Here is a 16,156-nt window from a genome sequence, read left to right as displayed (position 1 = left end):
GGTTTAAGTTACTTCCGCAGTGGTTGCACTTTTCCGAACCGGATGCTCTGTCCATCAATATATATACGGTCTATGATCAAAACAAACCCTCTTCCGCCGGTGGCAACTTTCTGCACGAGGACAAGAGTTCCGGTTGGATACTCATTACCGCCTCCCGTTGTTAGTGGGTTAGAACTACAGTGGTCTCCACTCGTGACAAAGTAATCAATGAAAGCACAAACACTGAGCTGATAAGACTGTGAAGAATATGTATGTCTAAATGTGTATCTAATGGGGATATTCACACTAAAAATAAACCATCGGAAACGCAGAGTTTTCGGTTTCTTCTTAGGAAGTAAATGTACTTCCAGGACAGTAACTATACAAATGTCGATTCTGCACCCAACTGCAGTTATTGTTTTATCTACACAAGACCTAATATCTAAGTCTATTTCCTTGCTTAAACCTATGGGACGAGTTTATTGTGGTGGTCATTGCAAGTTAACAATGAGAGAGAGAGAAAGAGAGAGAGAGAGAGAGAGAGATAGAGAGAGAGAGAGAGAGAGAGCGAGAGAGAGAGAGAGAGAAAGAGAGGGAGAGAAAGAGAAGGAGCCCTGTGCACACACATCTTTGATCAGCAGTTCAGAATCATCAATGTACAGGCTATTATTCGTACTGTTTACATTTTCTATGTTGTTGTTATTTTATATTTTACTATTTCAATTTTGTATGTCTGTTTGTCTGTGATTTAACTGTCATATTGAGGGTTGCTAAACTGTGTTTCGTTGTTGAAAACAATGATAATAAATATCTATTAGATCTATTCTATTCTTCTAATACTGTCACAGTGCTGATTTTGTAGAGTGCCAACATATGATGACTTATTTTCCTCGAGTTGGACTATTAGGCCTAAAGGCCAAAATGCTCTTCTGAAATCTAGCTATCAATTTTGTTTTTAAGAATTCAAATAATTTCTCTCTCTCTCTCAGTATTTTTTTACAAGATTTTTTGAGGGGCTTTTTAGGCCTCTATTTGTGTTGGACAGCACACAAAGGGGTGCTGAAAGGACATAGCGAGGGGGAATGACCTTCAGCAAAGGGCCGCAGGTCAAAGTCGAATCCGCGGCCGCTGCGCCGAGGAATAAGCTTCTACCTGAGGGTGCCCACTATACCTGGTTAGCCAAACCTGGTATAGTGGGCACCCTCAGGTAGAAGCTTATTCCTCGGCCCTTTGCTGAAGGTCATTCCCCCTCGCTATGTCCTTTCAGCACCCCTTTGTGTGCTGTCCAACACAAATAGAGGCCTAAAAAGCCCCTCTCCGTGTTTTTTATTTATTTATTTTTTTACTTTTGAATAGGGAAGAACACACTGTTAATGCTCACACACTGGAGGCTGCCCCAATGCAACCAGTCTTATCTGTTGTCGGCTGAGCAACTCCACTGGAGCAGTTGGGGTTAATGCCCTTTGTTGTAGGGCTCCGCATAGGTGTTAAAGAAAATGTCACTTTATGAGGTTTTTTAACATTAATATGAGTTCCCCCAGCCTGCCTTTGGTCCCCCAGTAGCTAGAAATGGAGATGGGTGTAAACGGAGCCCTAGGTAAGTGAATGCTCAGATGGGCTGATCTAGAATATTGCTCCTTATGAGGTCATAAGGGGCAAGACTACCTTCACCTTTCTCTGCTTTGTCCACCCAGAGAAGTTGGCCCACCCATGAGAGAGAGACATCATGGCTTTCAAATGAGCAAAGCGGCAGTTGGTCAAGGCCACAACCCCAGCCTCCACCTTGCCCCCCCTTTCTCCTCCTCAAAAGCTGCAGACTCAGAAATGGCAAATAGGCCTACTAAGGAAAGCTCATTATGGGACTGGCTCTGGTAGCTGTAATTCTGCACCAAGGCTGAATGTTGGGGACGAGACTTTAGATACACTTTTAGGGGACTACTAAGGTCTATATAAAAACATCCAAAAAGCACCATGTCATGGGAATAAATATGGGACTCTTACATTTCCCTCATATTTATCCTGCCAGGGTCCTGGTATCAAACTGCTTTTCTAACCTTTAGGCCACCATTAATCTAAAATGGATGTGTCCGTATAAACAGTATATATGTCCTTGTCATGTTCAAGAATAATTTGATTCCCTACATTTTCTATGACTTTGACCATTTAAAAAAAGGACACAACCATTTGTGGGTAAAATACTCCTTTTATTTGTTTGGCAACACATTAATTATTTACAGATTTGCATTCACCTTTATCCTGCACAGTTGTTCAGGTAACATAATTTAAGAATATAATGATTGTTGTTTTCTTTGTATTCTGACTCTGGCCTAATGTAGCTGCCAGTCCACCTAACCACCACTGCAAAAACAAAAATAACAGTATGATAGACATACAGTCACAGGTGCGAACACACAGACACACCTTTTACACATAAATACCTCTTTAGACTGAGCTGTGGCTGACCAAATAATTCTCTGAGAGTATAATTTACTGTGATACAGTAATGTGAACAAAAAACAAAAAGAATATAAATAAACATACAGTATGCTGTCAATATATACACAGGAAATGAAAAACTCACTGATGACTCATTCATTTTTTGCAGCACCAATGATAGGTTTCCCCTGAAGAACCTACCACATTGAAGGAAAAGCTACAAAAATATGTAGTGTATCAAAAAAATGGTTCATAAATTAGAAATGACCAAATCAACATAAGTACTTAGAAAAAACAACAAATCTTGATGTAACCGGTACATACAAAACAAAGGCAAAAAAGAAGACTTGACATTAGCAACTATTGTAGAAAGCAAATGAGCAGGTAGAGGTAGAGCACCATCTGTCAAGATGTACAGGTACAACTGGGCAGGACCGAAGACAAAAATGTCATGAACACAATGTAAAATGTAGCCTTTGATGGGAAAATGAAATATTTATAGCAGTCACACATTATCCACATGCTATTGCACTCATAAAAACATTTTAGTTAGACAGTGCTCTTATGCAGAGGCCTGGCACGCTCCTTCGGGTTAGGCCTCTGCTTAAGATGGTCTGGGCACGAGAGGTGAGAGGGAGGTGTGAGTTTTAGGGTTTGAATAGGATGCTATTTAGGGAGACCCTACCCTGCAATCAGGGAGTGATGTGGGTCCATTTACAACCCTCCTAAGCACCGTTTCACTAACAAATATAAACAAAACATGTTTTATACAATTACTGATAAATATTGGTATACGCTGTTCTCCTTTGGCCTTCTTGGCCTGGGTGTTTCACAGAGATTGAGTTCTTCCATGCAAGTCTGTCTTCAATTGCACATTGGATAGTTGTCGTGCTAACAGGTCCCATTAACGGTTTTCCAATGAACACAACAAACTCTCACGGCCACTTGCTCTTGGTAGTCAGCAATTCTTTTTGTAACAGCCTTGCATTTTAGTAGTTCATGTAAAATAGTTACAGGTCGGTGATGTTGGTGTCAAAGAAAGCAGACTGGACTGACTTCTATACGCCGCTGACTATTGGGCTGGGATGTGACAAACTCCTGTATGTCTACAATAGGTAGCTGACGACTGTCCTGAGTGTGGAAGAAGAAGCGTGACTGGTGCCAGCTGCCATCTTGGATCTGAAAGATGATATGTGTAGGCAAGACAAAAAAGAGACATCATTCAGGTCATTTATTTTCCAAATTAATAAAATATGTCAAATGATTTTTACAGAGTATGCTTGAAAAATTATAGCTGAATCACTTTTCTATCCTGCTCATTACCTTGCACTCGTCTTGGAGCACATGTGGTTCAAGTAGTGTGTCTTTCTCAAAAATCTGTTTGTTCCAGCCTCGAAACTGAAGTGTGGTGTTCTCTTGCGGTAAGGATCCGGTGGAGCTGAAGCGGTCTGTGGTGCCATAGGGAGGATCATTTAGGCAGTGGAGTGTGATGGTGTGACTGGCCTCAATACTCAGTAAATGGAGAAACTTCATTTGGACTTTCCCCACACCAAACACCATCTTGGAAAGACAGCAGAAACAGGAGTGTGATCATGACAATGCAGAGGATTGTTGGGGTTAACCCTCCTGTTGTCCTCGGGTCACATTTGACCTGTGTTCATAAAGTTTCTATGTCCGAAAATTTGGGTTTGTTTCAACCACATTGTCAAAAATATATAAATAATGTGGATGGTTCTGTAAAATAAATGCTCAGTTCACTACTTTCATTGAATTAGGGTGTTTAATTCAATTTTGTATCATTTGTATGGGGGGGAATTATAAATTAACATTAAAAAATGGACAACATGTCTAGAAAATGACTTTAAAAAAAGTGGGGGAAAAAGAACAAAAACGTCAGAAAAGTGAAAAAAAAGAAAACAACAAAAACATCCCAAAAGTTACAAAATTTGGAAAAAGTGACAAATACGTCGGGAAAAGCGAGAAAAAGGGTTGACCAATTTTAGTTTAAATTTTGACCCAGAATAACAAAACGTTGCAGGTCGATGAGAAGACAACACAAGGGTTGAGATTCTACGTAAATCTGAATGAGTGCTATGTTGGTTTGCAAGACAATGTGGAAAAGTTCATTAAATTAACTGACATTAAGTGCAGCAATGACATAGCGCATACCTGTCCACACCATCCAAAACATAACCCTTATTTCTATATATTTAGGATTAAATAAAGTAAACAAACCTATTATTTCATCTAACTTATTGGTATGTTGATGTATCATCTGTTCACCACTTAAATGTTACCTTATTAGAGGCTACTGGATGTAAACAGGTCTGCCCTCCTGCGGTAAAATTGCAGAAGACCTTGAAGGCATCAGAAGTACAGCCCAAGTTTGGATCAATCCAGAACCAACCTTAAAATTGGGAGAGAGAGAGAAAGAGTGAGTGAGACAGAGAGTCAGGGTGAGCAAGAGCAAGTATTTTAGAAAAATGTACTATGTAATCTACATATGCCTTAAAATGTGTAACAGAAAGAGCTCATATTTTATTATGCACATATTCATCCATTCAGTATCAGGTAGATGAGACTCTCACCATCTCTGAGCTTGTGATGACAGTCAACCAGATCTTTGCAGACACGGGCCGGGTTCTCCCTTGTGCCCAGAGGCTGTTTTATGCTCTCAATCATACTGCTCAGGTAATGTAGAGTCTTAAGTATCTCTGTATTTTGATCGGAGAGGCTCATTTCTGTGTTCTGTAAACTCTGTTTGAGAACGGGAAAGACAGCACTATCAAACTCCAAAATTATATTTTATTAGTGCCTTCATTACAGTAACAAAACCAACAGAAAGTGCAAAACAAATTCTAAAGCTATAGTTCATAGTCTCTGTCGGTACATCCACGTGATGCAAGATTTCTGTGAACGCGCCCCGCCCCCACCCCCACCCCCAACCCTCAGCCATGCAGTTGCTTGTAACCAAGGAGGACGTGTGGGATTAAAAAAACATGATTAACAACAGAAGATGTAACTATCTTCACTTGAGTTTCTGTGCATGAAAGTTGCCTGACGACACCATTTTCTAAACATAGCCATACATGAGAGATATATGTGGAGCGGACACTCTTTGTTAGCTTTGTATCAACTCATTCAAAGGACGTTTAATATAAAAAGTTAAAGCTTAAACCTAACTTCCATTTGTTTATTGTCTCTCCTTCTGCCAATTTATCTGCCATCCGTGCAACAATCCATCCATGCAAGAATTTACCCAGTCCATTGACTGAGAGTATTAGTGCCTTACCTGTGTGCTGACGGCAGCATTAGAGTCAGATAGACCGTAGACTGCTAAGTCATCATATATCAGCCTCTGTGGATTCAAAATCAACATGTTCAGTTTAATGAAAACATAACACATTCAGTGCACTGTTCATTATTTAACTGAAAGATTATAATCCAAAGGCTTATTCATTGGTTATAAAAAACATGGCAGTTTCAATACACATCTGGTTTAAGAAGAAAACTTTAATAGAATAGGAAAACACTTTAATACCAGAGAAAAGCAGGAAATTAAGTCTTGCATCAATAAACTCTGAAATTCCTGACTTTATTAGGGTAGTTAGAATAACCTATTCCACTCAGCATATGTGTAAACAAAAAAGGCATGTGATGTAGTTGTTTTTCTGGGATTTTACAAATGTTTGAGCAGGTAAAGGTCATTCAGATAGCAGAAAGCTACACTGCATCCACAAGTTATGACACAAAAGAGATGTGAGGAGGGTTTCCATCAGTAGCTCAGGCTGATCATTGATCTACAGTGGCAACGTCTCTGAACACCTATGTTCTTTTTTGCACGTTGTATCACTGACATGGATGATTTATTGGCTCATCTACAGTTTAGCAAATATGCAAACAAGAAATATTTGTTCTGTTTTTATTTTATCTTGGCTTTGCTCTGCTTTCTTTTCGTTATTCCTTTGGAAAGTTTATTGAAGCCTGGGCAGTCACAAACTTTTGGTTTCAGGAATAAAAAGAAAAAAAAGATATAACAAGGTTATTCTCCAGATAGTCTGAGATTAAGATTATCCGTACAACAGGATGAGATATATATATATATATATATATATATATATATATATATATATATATATATATATATATATATATATATATATATATATATATATATATATATATATATATATATAAATGCCTGCTAGCTAATACTATCTACATGTCTACTTGAGTGGCACACTTACTGTTGGACCTGGAGCACCTGGGGGTCCCTAAGGTGGGAAGAAAGAAGAAGACATAATGGGTGACACAGTAAGAAAAGAGCCTATTATGGTTGCGGCAGATCACTTCTGGCAAACTATGTCTGTGTCAGTTGACTCTAAAGAAACATTATAGGGAGATTTTTAAGTGCGCAACCAGAGAACTGATTACATTTGAAACATAGTGGTCTTTTAGTTATCGTATTGTATAATGTACATATCAAATAAATTATTTGAAATCTCACATGGCAATGCTACCAATACTTCCAAATTGTCCTGTTTCCAGAGTTTTTAAACATTCCGGCCCCAAAGAAAAAGGTCTGCCTGGACTGAAAAGCAAGCTCATCCAATATGTTTTATACTACCACAGAACTTTATTGTTACATTAATAGAGTATATATACTGTAGTAAAAAGCTGAGATGTGATAGTAAGGTTAAAACTTACGCTAGGTCCTGGACTTCCCTGTGGTCCTTGAGGCCCCTGAAGGTGTGAGAAAGAAAATCAGTCTACTGAGAGCTGAGTGCTTTAAAAAAACAATATGTATTGGATAATCAAGGTGCAGCATCACCTCGGCATCATCGGGAGTTACAGAGGCTGAACAAAGAATCTTACTACAGTTTACATTGCAGAGTGGGAGCAGGGATCTAGCAGTGACTATGGGGATTGCATTGTGGTTTGCCATGCTAACATTTTGACAAGGCATTTCCTCAACAGTGTTTACACAAGAGGGTCTGAGAGTACTGTAAGGCCTCACAGCGAGCTCCGGGAGACACTGAAAACAGCTACTTTCAATATGACTCAGCCATACCGATCTATAGAAGAGGACAGTCATATAAACAAAAGATCCACTGAACCATATTTAAACACAGCCTTCGTCATCTTCAGTAGGTCTTTTTTTACACCCACAATCTGCTTTGAGGCCGCGCCATAATAACTGGCCCAGCAACGCTTTCACAGTAAGACATTTTCAAGTCTGACTCTTCAGTATAATTATGCGATGATCACATGGTATATCAGCATGTAATCATACGTTATATAAATCATTATCACATAATCAGTCTGACAGACCTTTCATTGTTTGGTTACTGGTTTGAATCAGATCTTACCATTTCGCCACCACTTCCCTTCGGGCCCCTTGGTCCCTGTGGAAAAGATGCGTAACAACATGAAAACATATCCAGAATTGTATCACAATCTGTATTGTATATACACTTGAATTAGCTGTTATCAGTTCTACAGTATCCGCTCATCATTGTCTTGTGATTGACAAGACATTTGTCTTGTGTGTCATCATACAATGCATCTTACACACACACACACACACACACACACGTACGCACGCACTCACTCACTCGTGCACGCATGCATGCACGCACAAAGAAACCTACAGGTTTTCCCATTGGGCCCATCGTTCCTTCAGGGCCTACAGGTCCAGTGAATCCCTGAAACACACAGATGGGTTGAGTATCAATAAACATGTCTGTCTAAATGTACACATTGTCAACAGTGAGACTGCTGAAAGGTGTGTTACAATGCATCCCGCGAGACTTCAGGGTGACCTACATGATTACAACTGAAAGTGTGTGCTCTACAGAGGAGTTGAAGACATCTGAATGCATACTTCAGAACACTGTAATGCTTTAAATACAATATTTCACTAGTGGGGTAAGAATTCTAGCTGTACAGAAAGCACTGCTGTGTGCTTTCTGTTTCTATTTTAAATGACACTTACCAGAGTGCCCAATGGGCCTTTTGGGCCAGGGAAGCCTCTCAATCCCAAATCACCATTCGGCCCCTGTTTGAAGAAAAACATAGGTCTTGTCAATCCCTGTGTCATTATACCGGGACAATATACTAGAGGATTTATAGCAACACTAAGGCACTTTTCCCGCTTTGGTCCCCTGTAGGTTGGAAGTAGAATTGTCCATTACCACTGCCATAATGTCTCAAACTATCTACCCGATCTGGCAAACTTGCATAATGTAAAGTGATGGAGAATTCCAATTCCAACCTGTAGAAGGACGGATGCGTGAAAAGGGCTTTTTAATAAAAAAAAGAATATCTTATTTTCTTTAAACTGTTGGTTGGCTACGATGTCTCTTACCACTGGCCCTGGAAAGCCCTGTAAGCCCACCATTCCCAGATCCCCGGATTCCCCCTGCAAGCATAACAGACAATCACATCATAGCAACAAAAGAGTTTTGCGTTTTACACACTGACACATATTTAACTATTAGTACGCATTTGACAAACACATTATATGATTAGTAAAAGCATACACAATACAGTGTGCGTTTGTGTACATGTGTGTGTGTAAGTGATTGTGTAATATTTGTCCCATTTTATTAAACTCCATTTAACTTCAGACACAGTAGAAACACAGCATGTTGGCTTTAAAAAAAATGTCCTTGTCCATTTCAAAAGAAGCCCACACTCACACACCATCCTAGAAGCACACACTGGGGGGTTTGGTTTCTTTACCCTATTCTCTGTCTGAGAACTGTTCGTCGTCCAGGGTGGCAGACATGTCATGTTTGTACAGCCAGTCATCTACATCCTCGAGACAGCTTCACTTTCGTGCCAGCGACTTTGACTGAGAAACTCTATTCACTGAAAAATGTAATGGGATCTGACCCAAGGGCCCGAGTCTGCTCTCTGTTTCACGAGCATCAATGGAGAAAAATAGTGGAGGGAGAGCAGAGCGAGGGATTGAATGTTGTTTCTTTTTTTCTTCTTCTTTGAGGATTTACATAAGCAAAGTGGAGCACCTCTTTTTCAGGTCTCTGGAGGGAGAGGATGTTACATAACTTGGCCTCACCAGGCGGAATGTTTCCATTCTTGGTCTGGCCCAGATAATTTGTTACACCACTCAGGGTGGAAAAGTGTCAGACACACATATGGGCTACCTAAAACCCTGAAGCTGTGTTTAGAGACGTATTAAAGAATGTACAGTGTATACAATTATAAAAACCTAGGGATGGTATAATTTAAAAAGAGCAATGAATTGGCCTACACAGTTATGACTTCTAAACTCATACTCCGGTGTCAAAGACAGAACATTTTAATAACCGATAAAAAAAGGTATGAATCTGTGAATCAAACATACAGCTTGCAATACAAACATGTTGGGATAATGCGTTTTTGTGTGAACAGTTAACTTCTACTTGAATCTTAACTAACTTAGCTTAGTCCATTCTATTTATGTGAATGCTACGGCAAGCTCTGTAACTCAAACACCAATATCGACCATATTTTTCTTGTTACACAATTATTCCAGGGAATAGATATCTCCTAGAATCCTGTTTTAAAGCTATAGTGCCTAGTGTCTGTCGCCCCCATGAGGAATTCTAAGCTATGACAACAAAACTGTTGGCACATCCACGTGACACAAGTCTTCTGTGAAAATTAGCCGACTGGCTAACACTGGCGCATTCACAGAAATGTTAATTAATGTGCATTGTCCTAATCAAATAAATAAATCTAGACTTTTATTAATATAAAAAGGTCATGCACTAAAGCTTTAATGGAATTTTTCTTTAAATCACAAATGGCTATTTAATACTCACAGGCTGTCCTTTGTGTCCTTGGTCACCTTTCCTGCCCTGGTCACCTGTAGTCCCCTCCATTCCTTTGAATCCCGAGGCTCCCCTGTCCCCTGGCAGTCCTAGTTCTCCCTGAACCCACAAAGGTTGGTTTAAAAAAATAGAGTTAGTAAAACTTAGGAAAATGTTTCTTCACCAGAGACTTTTTTGTTCTATCGAGACATATTGCTCCGAATTAAAAAAATGCATTAGGTCAATATTTATGCATGTTTTTACCTTCTGACCATGCGGGCCTCTTTCTCCAGGTGGTCCAGGAAGTCCAATCCCTCCCCTGGGACCTGGACGTCCAGCGGATCCCTCTTGTCCCCCCAAGCCTTTCTGACCCTGAATGCAAACCAAAGTTGGTGTCAATAAAATGTTTTCAATAAAAAAAAAAAAGTCAAATAAAGAATATGATTGTTTATTATTTCTATTGTGAAAAATGTAAAAAAAAAAGAAAGAAAGGTTTCTTGCATGTAAAGACTGCTCTTAAACTCAAATTTCAGATGTCGGTGCATCCTTGAATGCACTACCTTTTTAACAGTCCATGGCAGGCTATGTCAAAAGTAAAGTAGGCCAAAAAAACAGCATCAGCTTTAATTCTTTTCAATGTTTCTACTTTGATTTATTTCAATATATCCAAATACTCATACTGTAGCTGTAAACCACAGTGCTGAAGTCCGCTGGCCTCTCCTGGTTATTATATTTTTTTGACAGTGTGCTCTTTAAGTAGCTGACTGCCTGTCACTGGGTTGCTTTTTCACACCACAGACCACAGCGGTTACCTGCTCCATCAGCAGTGTGGTGAGGCAGTGGGGAGCGAGTGGTGTTAGAATAACCAATTGAGTGGGTCGTCACTTCACATAAGGCTGTTCTTCGATCAATGAGGAGAGCGGATGAGTCAGGACCCAGGTTTAATGGCCGTGCCCCCAACCTGCAGGTGCTAGGAAGCTCTTGCATAAGAAACCCACTGTATATCAGCTTAATGAGATCAGCCAGAGATTATAATTCAAACTGACTCCTCCAACCTTCACACACACACCCACACACACACACGCGCACATGCGCACACACTCACCCACAGAGTGTCTGACATGTGGCTTCTTCAGTCTTGTGTCTGTGAGCTGCTGTTGAGCCAACAAAATGTCTGCTTCCTAACAAATACGGTATCTAACATAAGCACTGAAATGTCTGAAGCGTCTGCATGACAGACATATTGAAATTACTTTTAATTTCAGATAATGAACTCTGTTGCCTTTCGTTCTTGTTGCTCACTTTTTCACTGTAAAATAAAGAAGAAATGATCCAAATCTATATTTTTTTTTAAATCTTTAATTTTCACTTTGGGAATGCATCCAACTGGCACTGTGTATTGAAATGAATATGCAGCTGATAATAAGGAACATAATGATTAAGAAAATAACTGACAATCATAATAGGAATAACGACTATCAAGGACAGAAAGGATGATGATTATTCTGCATTTACTTTGCAGCCTGCCAGCAGAGGCAGAACCAAGCCACATTACAGTAGCTTTCCCACTATGGAAGCAAGTAGTGTGGAATTGAAAATAGCTGACCTCTCCTGCCAAGTCAGCCTACTGATGCTTTGTAGTAAAAGACCACCCTAAGAGCTCTAGACTGCTAAAGCAGACTATCGGCTCAAGAAAGCCTGCTATCTCCAAAAACAGCTCACATATAAGAAAAGGTGATTTTGGGGACCGAGCCTTTTCCAGGGCAGATCCAGGGCTGTGGAACTCCCTCCCCCATGAGATCCGCATCTCTGAGTCCCTCACCATTTTTCAGTCCCGTCTGAAGACCCATCTTTTCTGTTCTGCCTATCCTTAGTTTTTTTTAATAACTGTCTCTACTCTGTTAAGCGGCTTTGAGCTCGGGAAAAGCGCTATACAAATTCAATTTATTATTATTATTATTAAGGTCTCTATGAATAAAAATTACACATGCATTTCAAATTCACAGCTACCGTATTTCTTTCAAGTTATTTAAAGTATTGTGTGTGATTTAGGAGACGTAGAGTTATAGGACTCACTCTGCCAGAAACCATATCATTTCAGTTAAAATGAAAAACATGATGCCCAAATTAGACTGACTAGACTTTAACACAACATTATGTAAATGAAAGCCAGACAAAAAGGACTTGGCTTTCCAACCCTGATAAGGACAAAGACATCCATGCATGAAATCCGAATCCACCCTGGCTGCACACATATTTGGATAAACCGCCTGCAGTCGCAACCAGAGAAAGCCAATCAAATCAAAACTGGCATTTACTGATTAGTCAATCTTAGCCGCATATCTTAGGCTCAACTCTACAGATGGTAGCAGATGAAGGAAAACATTGGGCCATCAGAGGCAGTCAAATAATAATTGCCGTGCTAAGGGGACAATGTTGCACAAGTTTGCACGGTGGCTGACTGGGTAGTGAGGTCTATAGGGTGTCTCCTGAGGCACTTGGTAATCTAATGCAGCTACAAACAAAAAAAACGTCAGCTGATTAAGTTGTCTGCCGCTGTACTTAACCTCTGCTGTGAGGGCTGCTGAGTTTTAGCACCAAGTGCTGTATAAAACGTCCTCTTGAAGGTTCAGGTATGCAATCAAATCCCTTTTGTGACCTACACTTATGGTGCTTTGCTTTGAGACATAGCATTTAACTGATCTCCTCTGTGCTTGAGTGTGAGTGACAGCCACATAGTCAGACTCGTAATTTTCAAATGTCAAATAGACCACCCTCATAATTCAATTTTTTCCACTTATTATTATCCATGTAGCTCAGCCATCTTTGTTATGGCTGACATTGGTAAAACATATCAGAGAGCTTTGCCTTTTATATATTTGACTAATAGTTTGTATATCATTAGCTAAAAGGGCCTACAAACTTACTTAAACCTTGTCAGCCTTTTTCTAAAATAATAGCCCGAATAATATTGCTTAAAGCTTTAGTGCGTAACTTTTTGATACTAATGAACGTCCGTTATATTCAAGCCATTGCCAAATGAGTTAATACAAAGCTAACTCAGACATTCAGTTCCACAAAACTCTGTATTTCTCAGTATGGCTATGTACAGAAGATTGTGTTAACTATTATAGCTTTCACAAAATATTTAAACAATGAGATTTTTGATAAATAGTCATCAGTTATGTGGATGTAATGACCAAGTCGGTAAACGCAAATAATAGAACAGTAACAACAGTCTGATAAGTTCAGAAAATTACATTACTGTAATGCAGCCTTTAAAACCAGGAAAAGACAACACTTATACATTATAACAATGTCCAAAAGCCATTAATTTACTCATTACTTTCTTTACTATCTCTTATATTTTGGATTAAACCAAAACAGGTAGATCATTATAGTTACACACAATTATATTCAGATAAGTACACTATTGACTTTATGATACGGTCGTTGGTTACCTGTCGTCCTTTTTTTCCGGGAAATCCTGGTAAGCCAGTCAGTCCTTGGGGACCGTCCGGCCCTGGGTAACCGTTCATTCCCACGAGTCCAGGTAAACCAAGTGACCCCTGAAAAATTTTCAACAATGACAATGTCACCTAATCTCGATCCTAGCCTGAGTAGCATCTACAGACTTATCATGAGCACAATATCACTATTCTTACCGCACCAGGTTTCTACTCCCTAACTCTCCATTGTAGTAAAGAGATGCATTAATGCAGACCTCAGCCCAAAAAATATTTTTAAGGACTTTTTGTTCAGATCGGTGAAATTTGCAAAACGCATGGAAATATTTAGACATTTACAGAAAATGCAATGCTGACATTTGGTGACCCAAGCAATATATCAACAAATGATGGACAGCGGCAAAGCATATTTTTAAGTTAACATGATCTATTTATTACTATTTTCTTCCATCACCTTTTGTATATGCAGTGTTGGTAACTAATTTGTAAACATGCAATACTCTGGTAATGCTAAAAGTACTCAGTCAGTTGTTTCACCAGTGTCGAGCTGTAGCATTCTCACACAGCTAGTAATGGAGCAATGGAGTGCTCTTAATTATACTACTGCTGCTGCTGCTGCTCGCAGACATGCACTTTGTTGAGTTGATGTGATACTCACTGCCCTGCCAGGAGCTCCACTCAGCCCTCTTGCTCCTTTCTTTCCGGCTGAGCCCTGGATAAACACACACATGACAACTAAAACATACACCAGCATTCAGAAAAATACACAAGGTTATAATATACTAATATACTTTCATATTCATCGCATTTTCTGTTCCACTGAATGTCCTTTGTCTTGTGTTTTTGTTTTTTTTTATGTTGGAATGGATCACCTGAATGTCACGACTAACTTTACTCCAGACAGTCAAAGAAATATACAACACACTTAACTGTGTATTAACACCTCAATGGCATTAGGTAAAATTACATTAAGGTGTTTAAATGAAATACATCATAACACTAACACAGGAAACATCCACTGCTTTGTTTTTAATAACAGCACATTCTAGATTATATTGTCATGCTTAATAAGATCAACTTTATACACTTATTCTATACAAAGAAAAATCTGTCTCTCTTTTGCTTTTCATTATTGATTTTCTGAATTTTTTCCACTCCTCATTCTGTAGTCCAAAGCCTATTTCTACCCCCTGGTTTCGAGTACAAGGATGCACGCTGAATTTCTTTTTTTTCTTCCCTTAACTTAAATTCCACCACAGAGTATTTATACAAGCATGCTTATCTGGTAAAAGGTGAAATAAAGATATGGTGCTTTGGTCTGTGGTTAGTCTTTCATTCTGTCAGCAAACAGAAGGAGCTTTCTTCATCCAAAGTGTCATATAAAAACCCGGGCCAACCAAGCCCAACCCTACTGGCATAAGGGCTGGGTACTGAAACCCGGTTCCACTATGGAACCAGTTCCTAAGCAACCAGTAGGAATTGGACCGGTAGGAATCGGACCGGATTAGAACGCAAATTTCTATTACTCATTTTGGTTCCACTTAATGTGTTGACCGACATATTTTCCCTCTGTCCCTCTGTAACGGACATATAAATATCACACTCTCTATGTAGTCTACCGTTAGCATACCAACTCAACATTTATTTTGTTACTTGTTAAAACTGTTATTTAATGTTAAATTATTGTAGTTGTGTGTTAGGTGACTTTGGTTTGCTTTTTACACATTGAAGTACTTTAAAACGTTAATTTATTGTTAAATTGAAATCATTTTCAATTTAAAAAAATAACTCTGTAAAAGAGCCTTTCTTTGATGTCATTTTTCAGTTTTTTAAGAATTGGTTTAGGAATCCGTATCGTTTTAAAAGTACAGGGTCGGCATCGGAATAGTAAAAATTGAAACGATACCCAACCCGTGACGTGACTGTGTTAAATGTCTATTGACTTATCACACTCACACATTTATACATGAGTGAAACGATGTACATACATGTACTGTATGTGTGATTTTTCTGCTACTGGGGATTTGCATTGACTCACCGGAGCGCCTATTTCTCCCTTTGGGCCGGATTCTCCAGGGAGGCCTGGTGATCCCTGAACAAAGACAAACACACGTCCACAAAAAAAAAAGTTAACACAGCCTTTCAGGAAAACCACAATATTGGCTTGTCCAATTGCATAATGTCATGAATGGAATTATACTTTATCTACACTGCTTCCTAAGTTTAGTGTGGACACACCATCATGTCAAATAGTCTACTTAGGACACAGAAAAGATCCTAATCCTTCTGACTATGCCCTACTCTTGACTCACCCTTAGGCAAAATGCATTAACATATTTCACATAGTTAGCCCCACTACTGGTAAGTCTCTAAGAACAGCAAGACTTAGTCTATTTACATCCCTGTCTATAGTTAATGTGCTCCACCATGAGTACCAAGCCACTGGTGCAGTGATTT

At 39.2% G+C, this 16,156-nt stretch overlaps 1 protein-coding gene across 1 annotated transcript in view; it reads right to left on the bottom strand.

Annotated features, from left to right (window-relative positions):
• Positions 1 to 2,574: 2,574 nt before the first annotated feature.
• Positions 2,575 to 16,156, bottom strand: part of LOC117951018 (collagen alpha-1(XXIV) chain) — an 87,986-nt gene continuing 74,404 nt past the window's right edge. The window contains exons 45-60 of the mRNA XM_034882492.1: positions 15,738 to 15,791; positions 14,358 to 14,411; positions 13,694 to 13,801; positions 10,497 to 10,604; positions 10,245 to 10,352; positions 8,783 to 8,836; positions 8,411 to 8,473; positions 8,067 to 8,120; positions 7,785 to 7,820; positions 7,123 to 7,158; positions 6,663 to 6,689; positions 5,708 to 5,773; positions 5,004 to 5,172; positions 4,713 to 4,822; positions 3,739 to 3,975; positions 2,575 to 3,594 (exon numbers count right to left, since the gene is read on the bottom strand). Of these exons, the coding sequence (XP_034738383.1) occupies positions 3,448 to 3,594; positions 3,739 to 3,975; positions 4,713 to 4,822; positions 5,004 to 5,172; positions 5,708 to 5,773; positions 6,663 to 6,689; positions 7,123 to 7,158; positions 7,785 to 7,820; positions 8,067 to 8,120; positions 8,411 to 8,473; positions 8,783 to 8,836; positions 10,245 to 10,352; positions 10,497 to 10,604; positions 13,694 to 13,801; positions 14,358 to 14,411; positions 15,738 to 15,791 (1,431 nt within the window). The 3' untranslated portion in view covers positions 2,575 to 3,447. The remainder of the gene's footprint in view (positions 3,595 to 3,738; positions 3,976 to 4,712; positions 4,823 to 5,003; positions 5,173 to 5,707; positions 5,774 to 6,662; positions 6,690 to 7,122; positions 7,159 to 7,784; positions 7,821 to 8,066; positions 8,121 to 8,410; positions 8,474 to 8,782; positions 8,837 to 10,244; positions 10,353 to 10,496; positions 10,605 to 13,693; positions 13,802 to 14,357; positions 14,412 to 15,737; positions 15,792 to 16,156) is intronic.

This window comes from Etheostoma cragini, chromosome 9 (genome assembly GCF_013103735.1).
Source record: "Etheostoma cragini isolate CJK2018 chromosome 9, CSU_Ecrag_1.0, whole genome shotgun sequence".
Classification (NCBI taxonomy): Eukaryota; Metazoa; Chordata; class Actinopteri; order Perciformes; family Percidae; genus Etheostoma; species Etheostoma cragini.
This window is presented reverse-complemented; position numbering and strand designations above follow the sequence as displayed.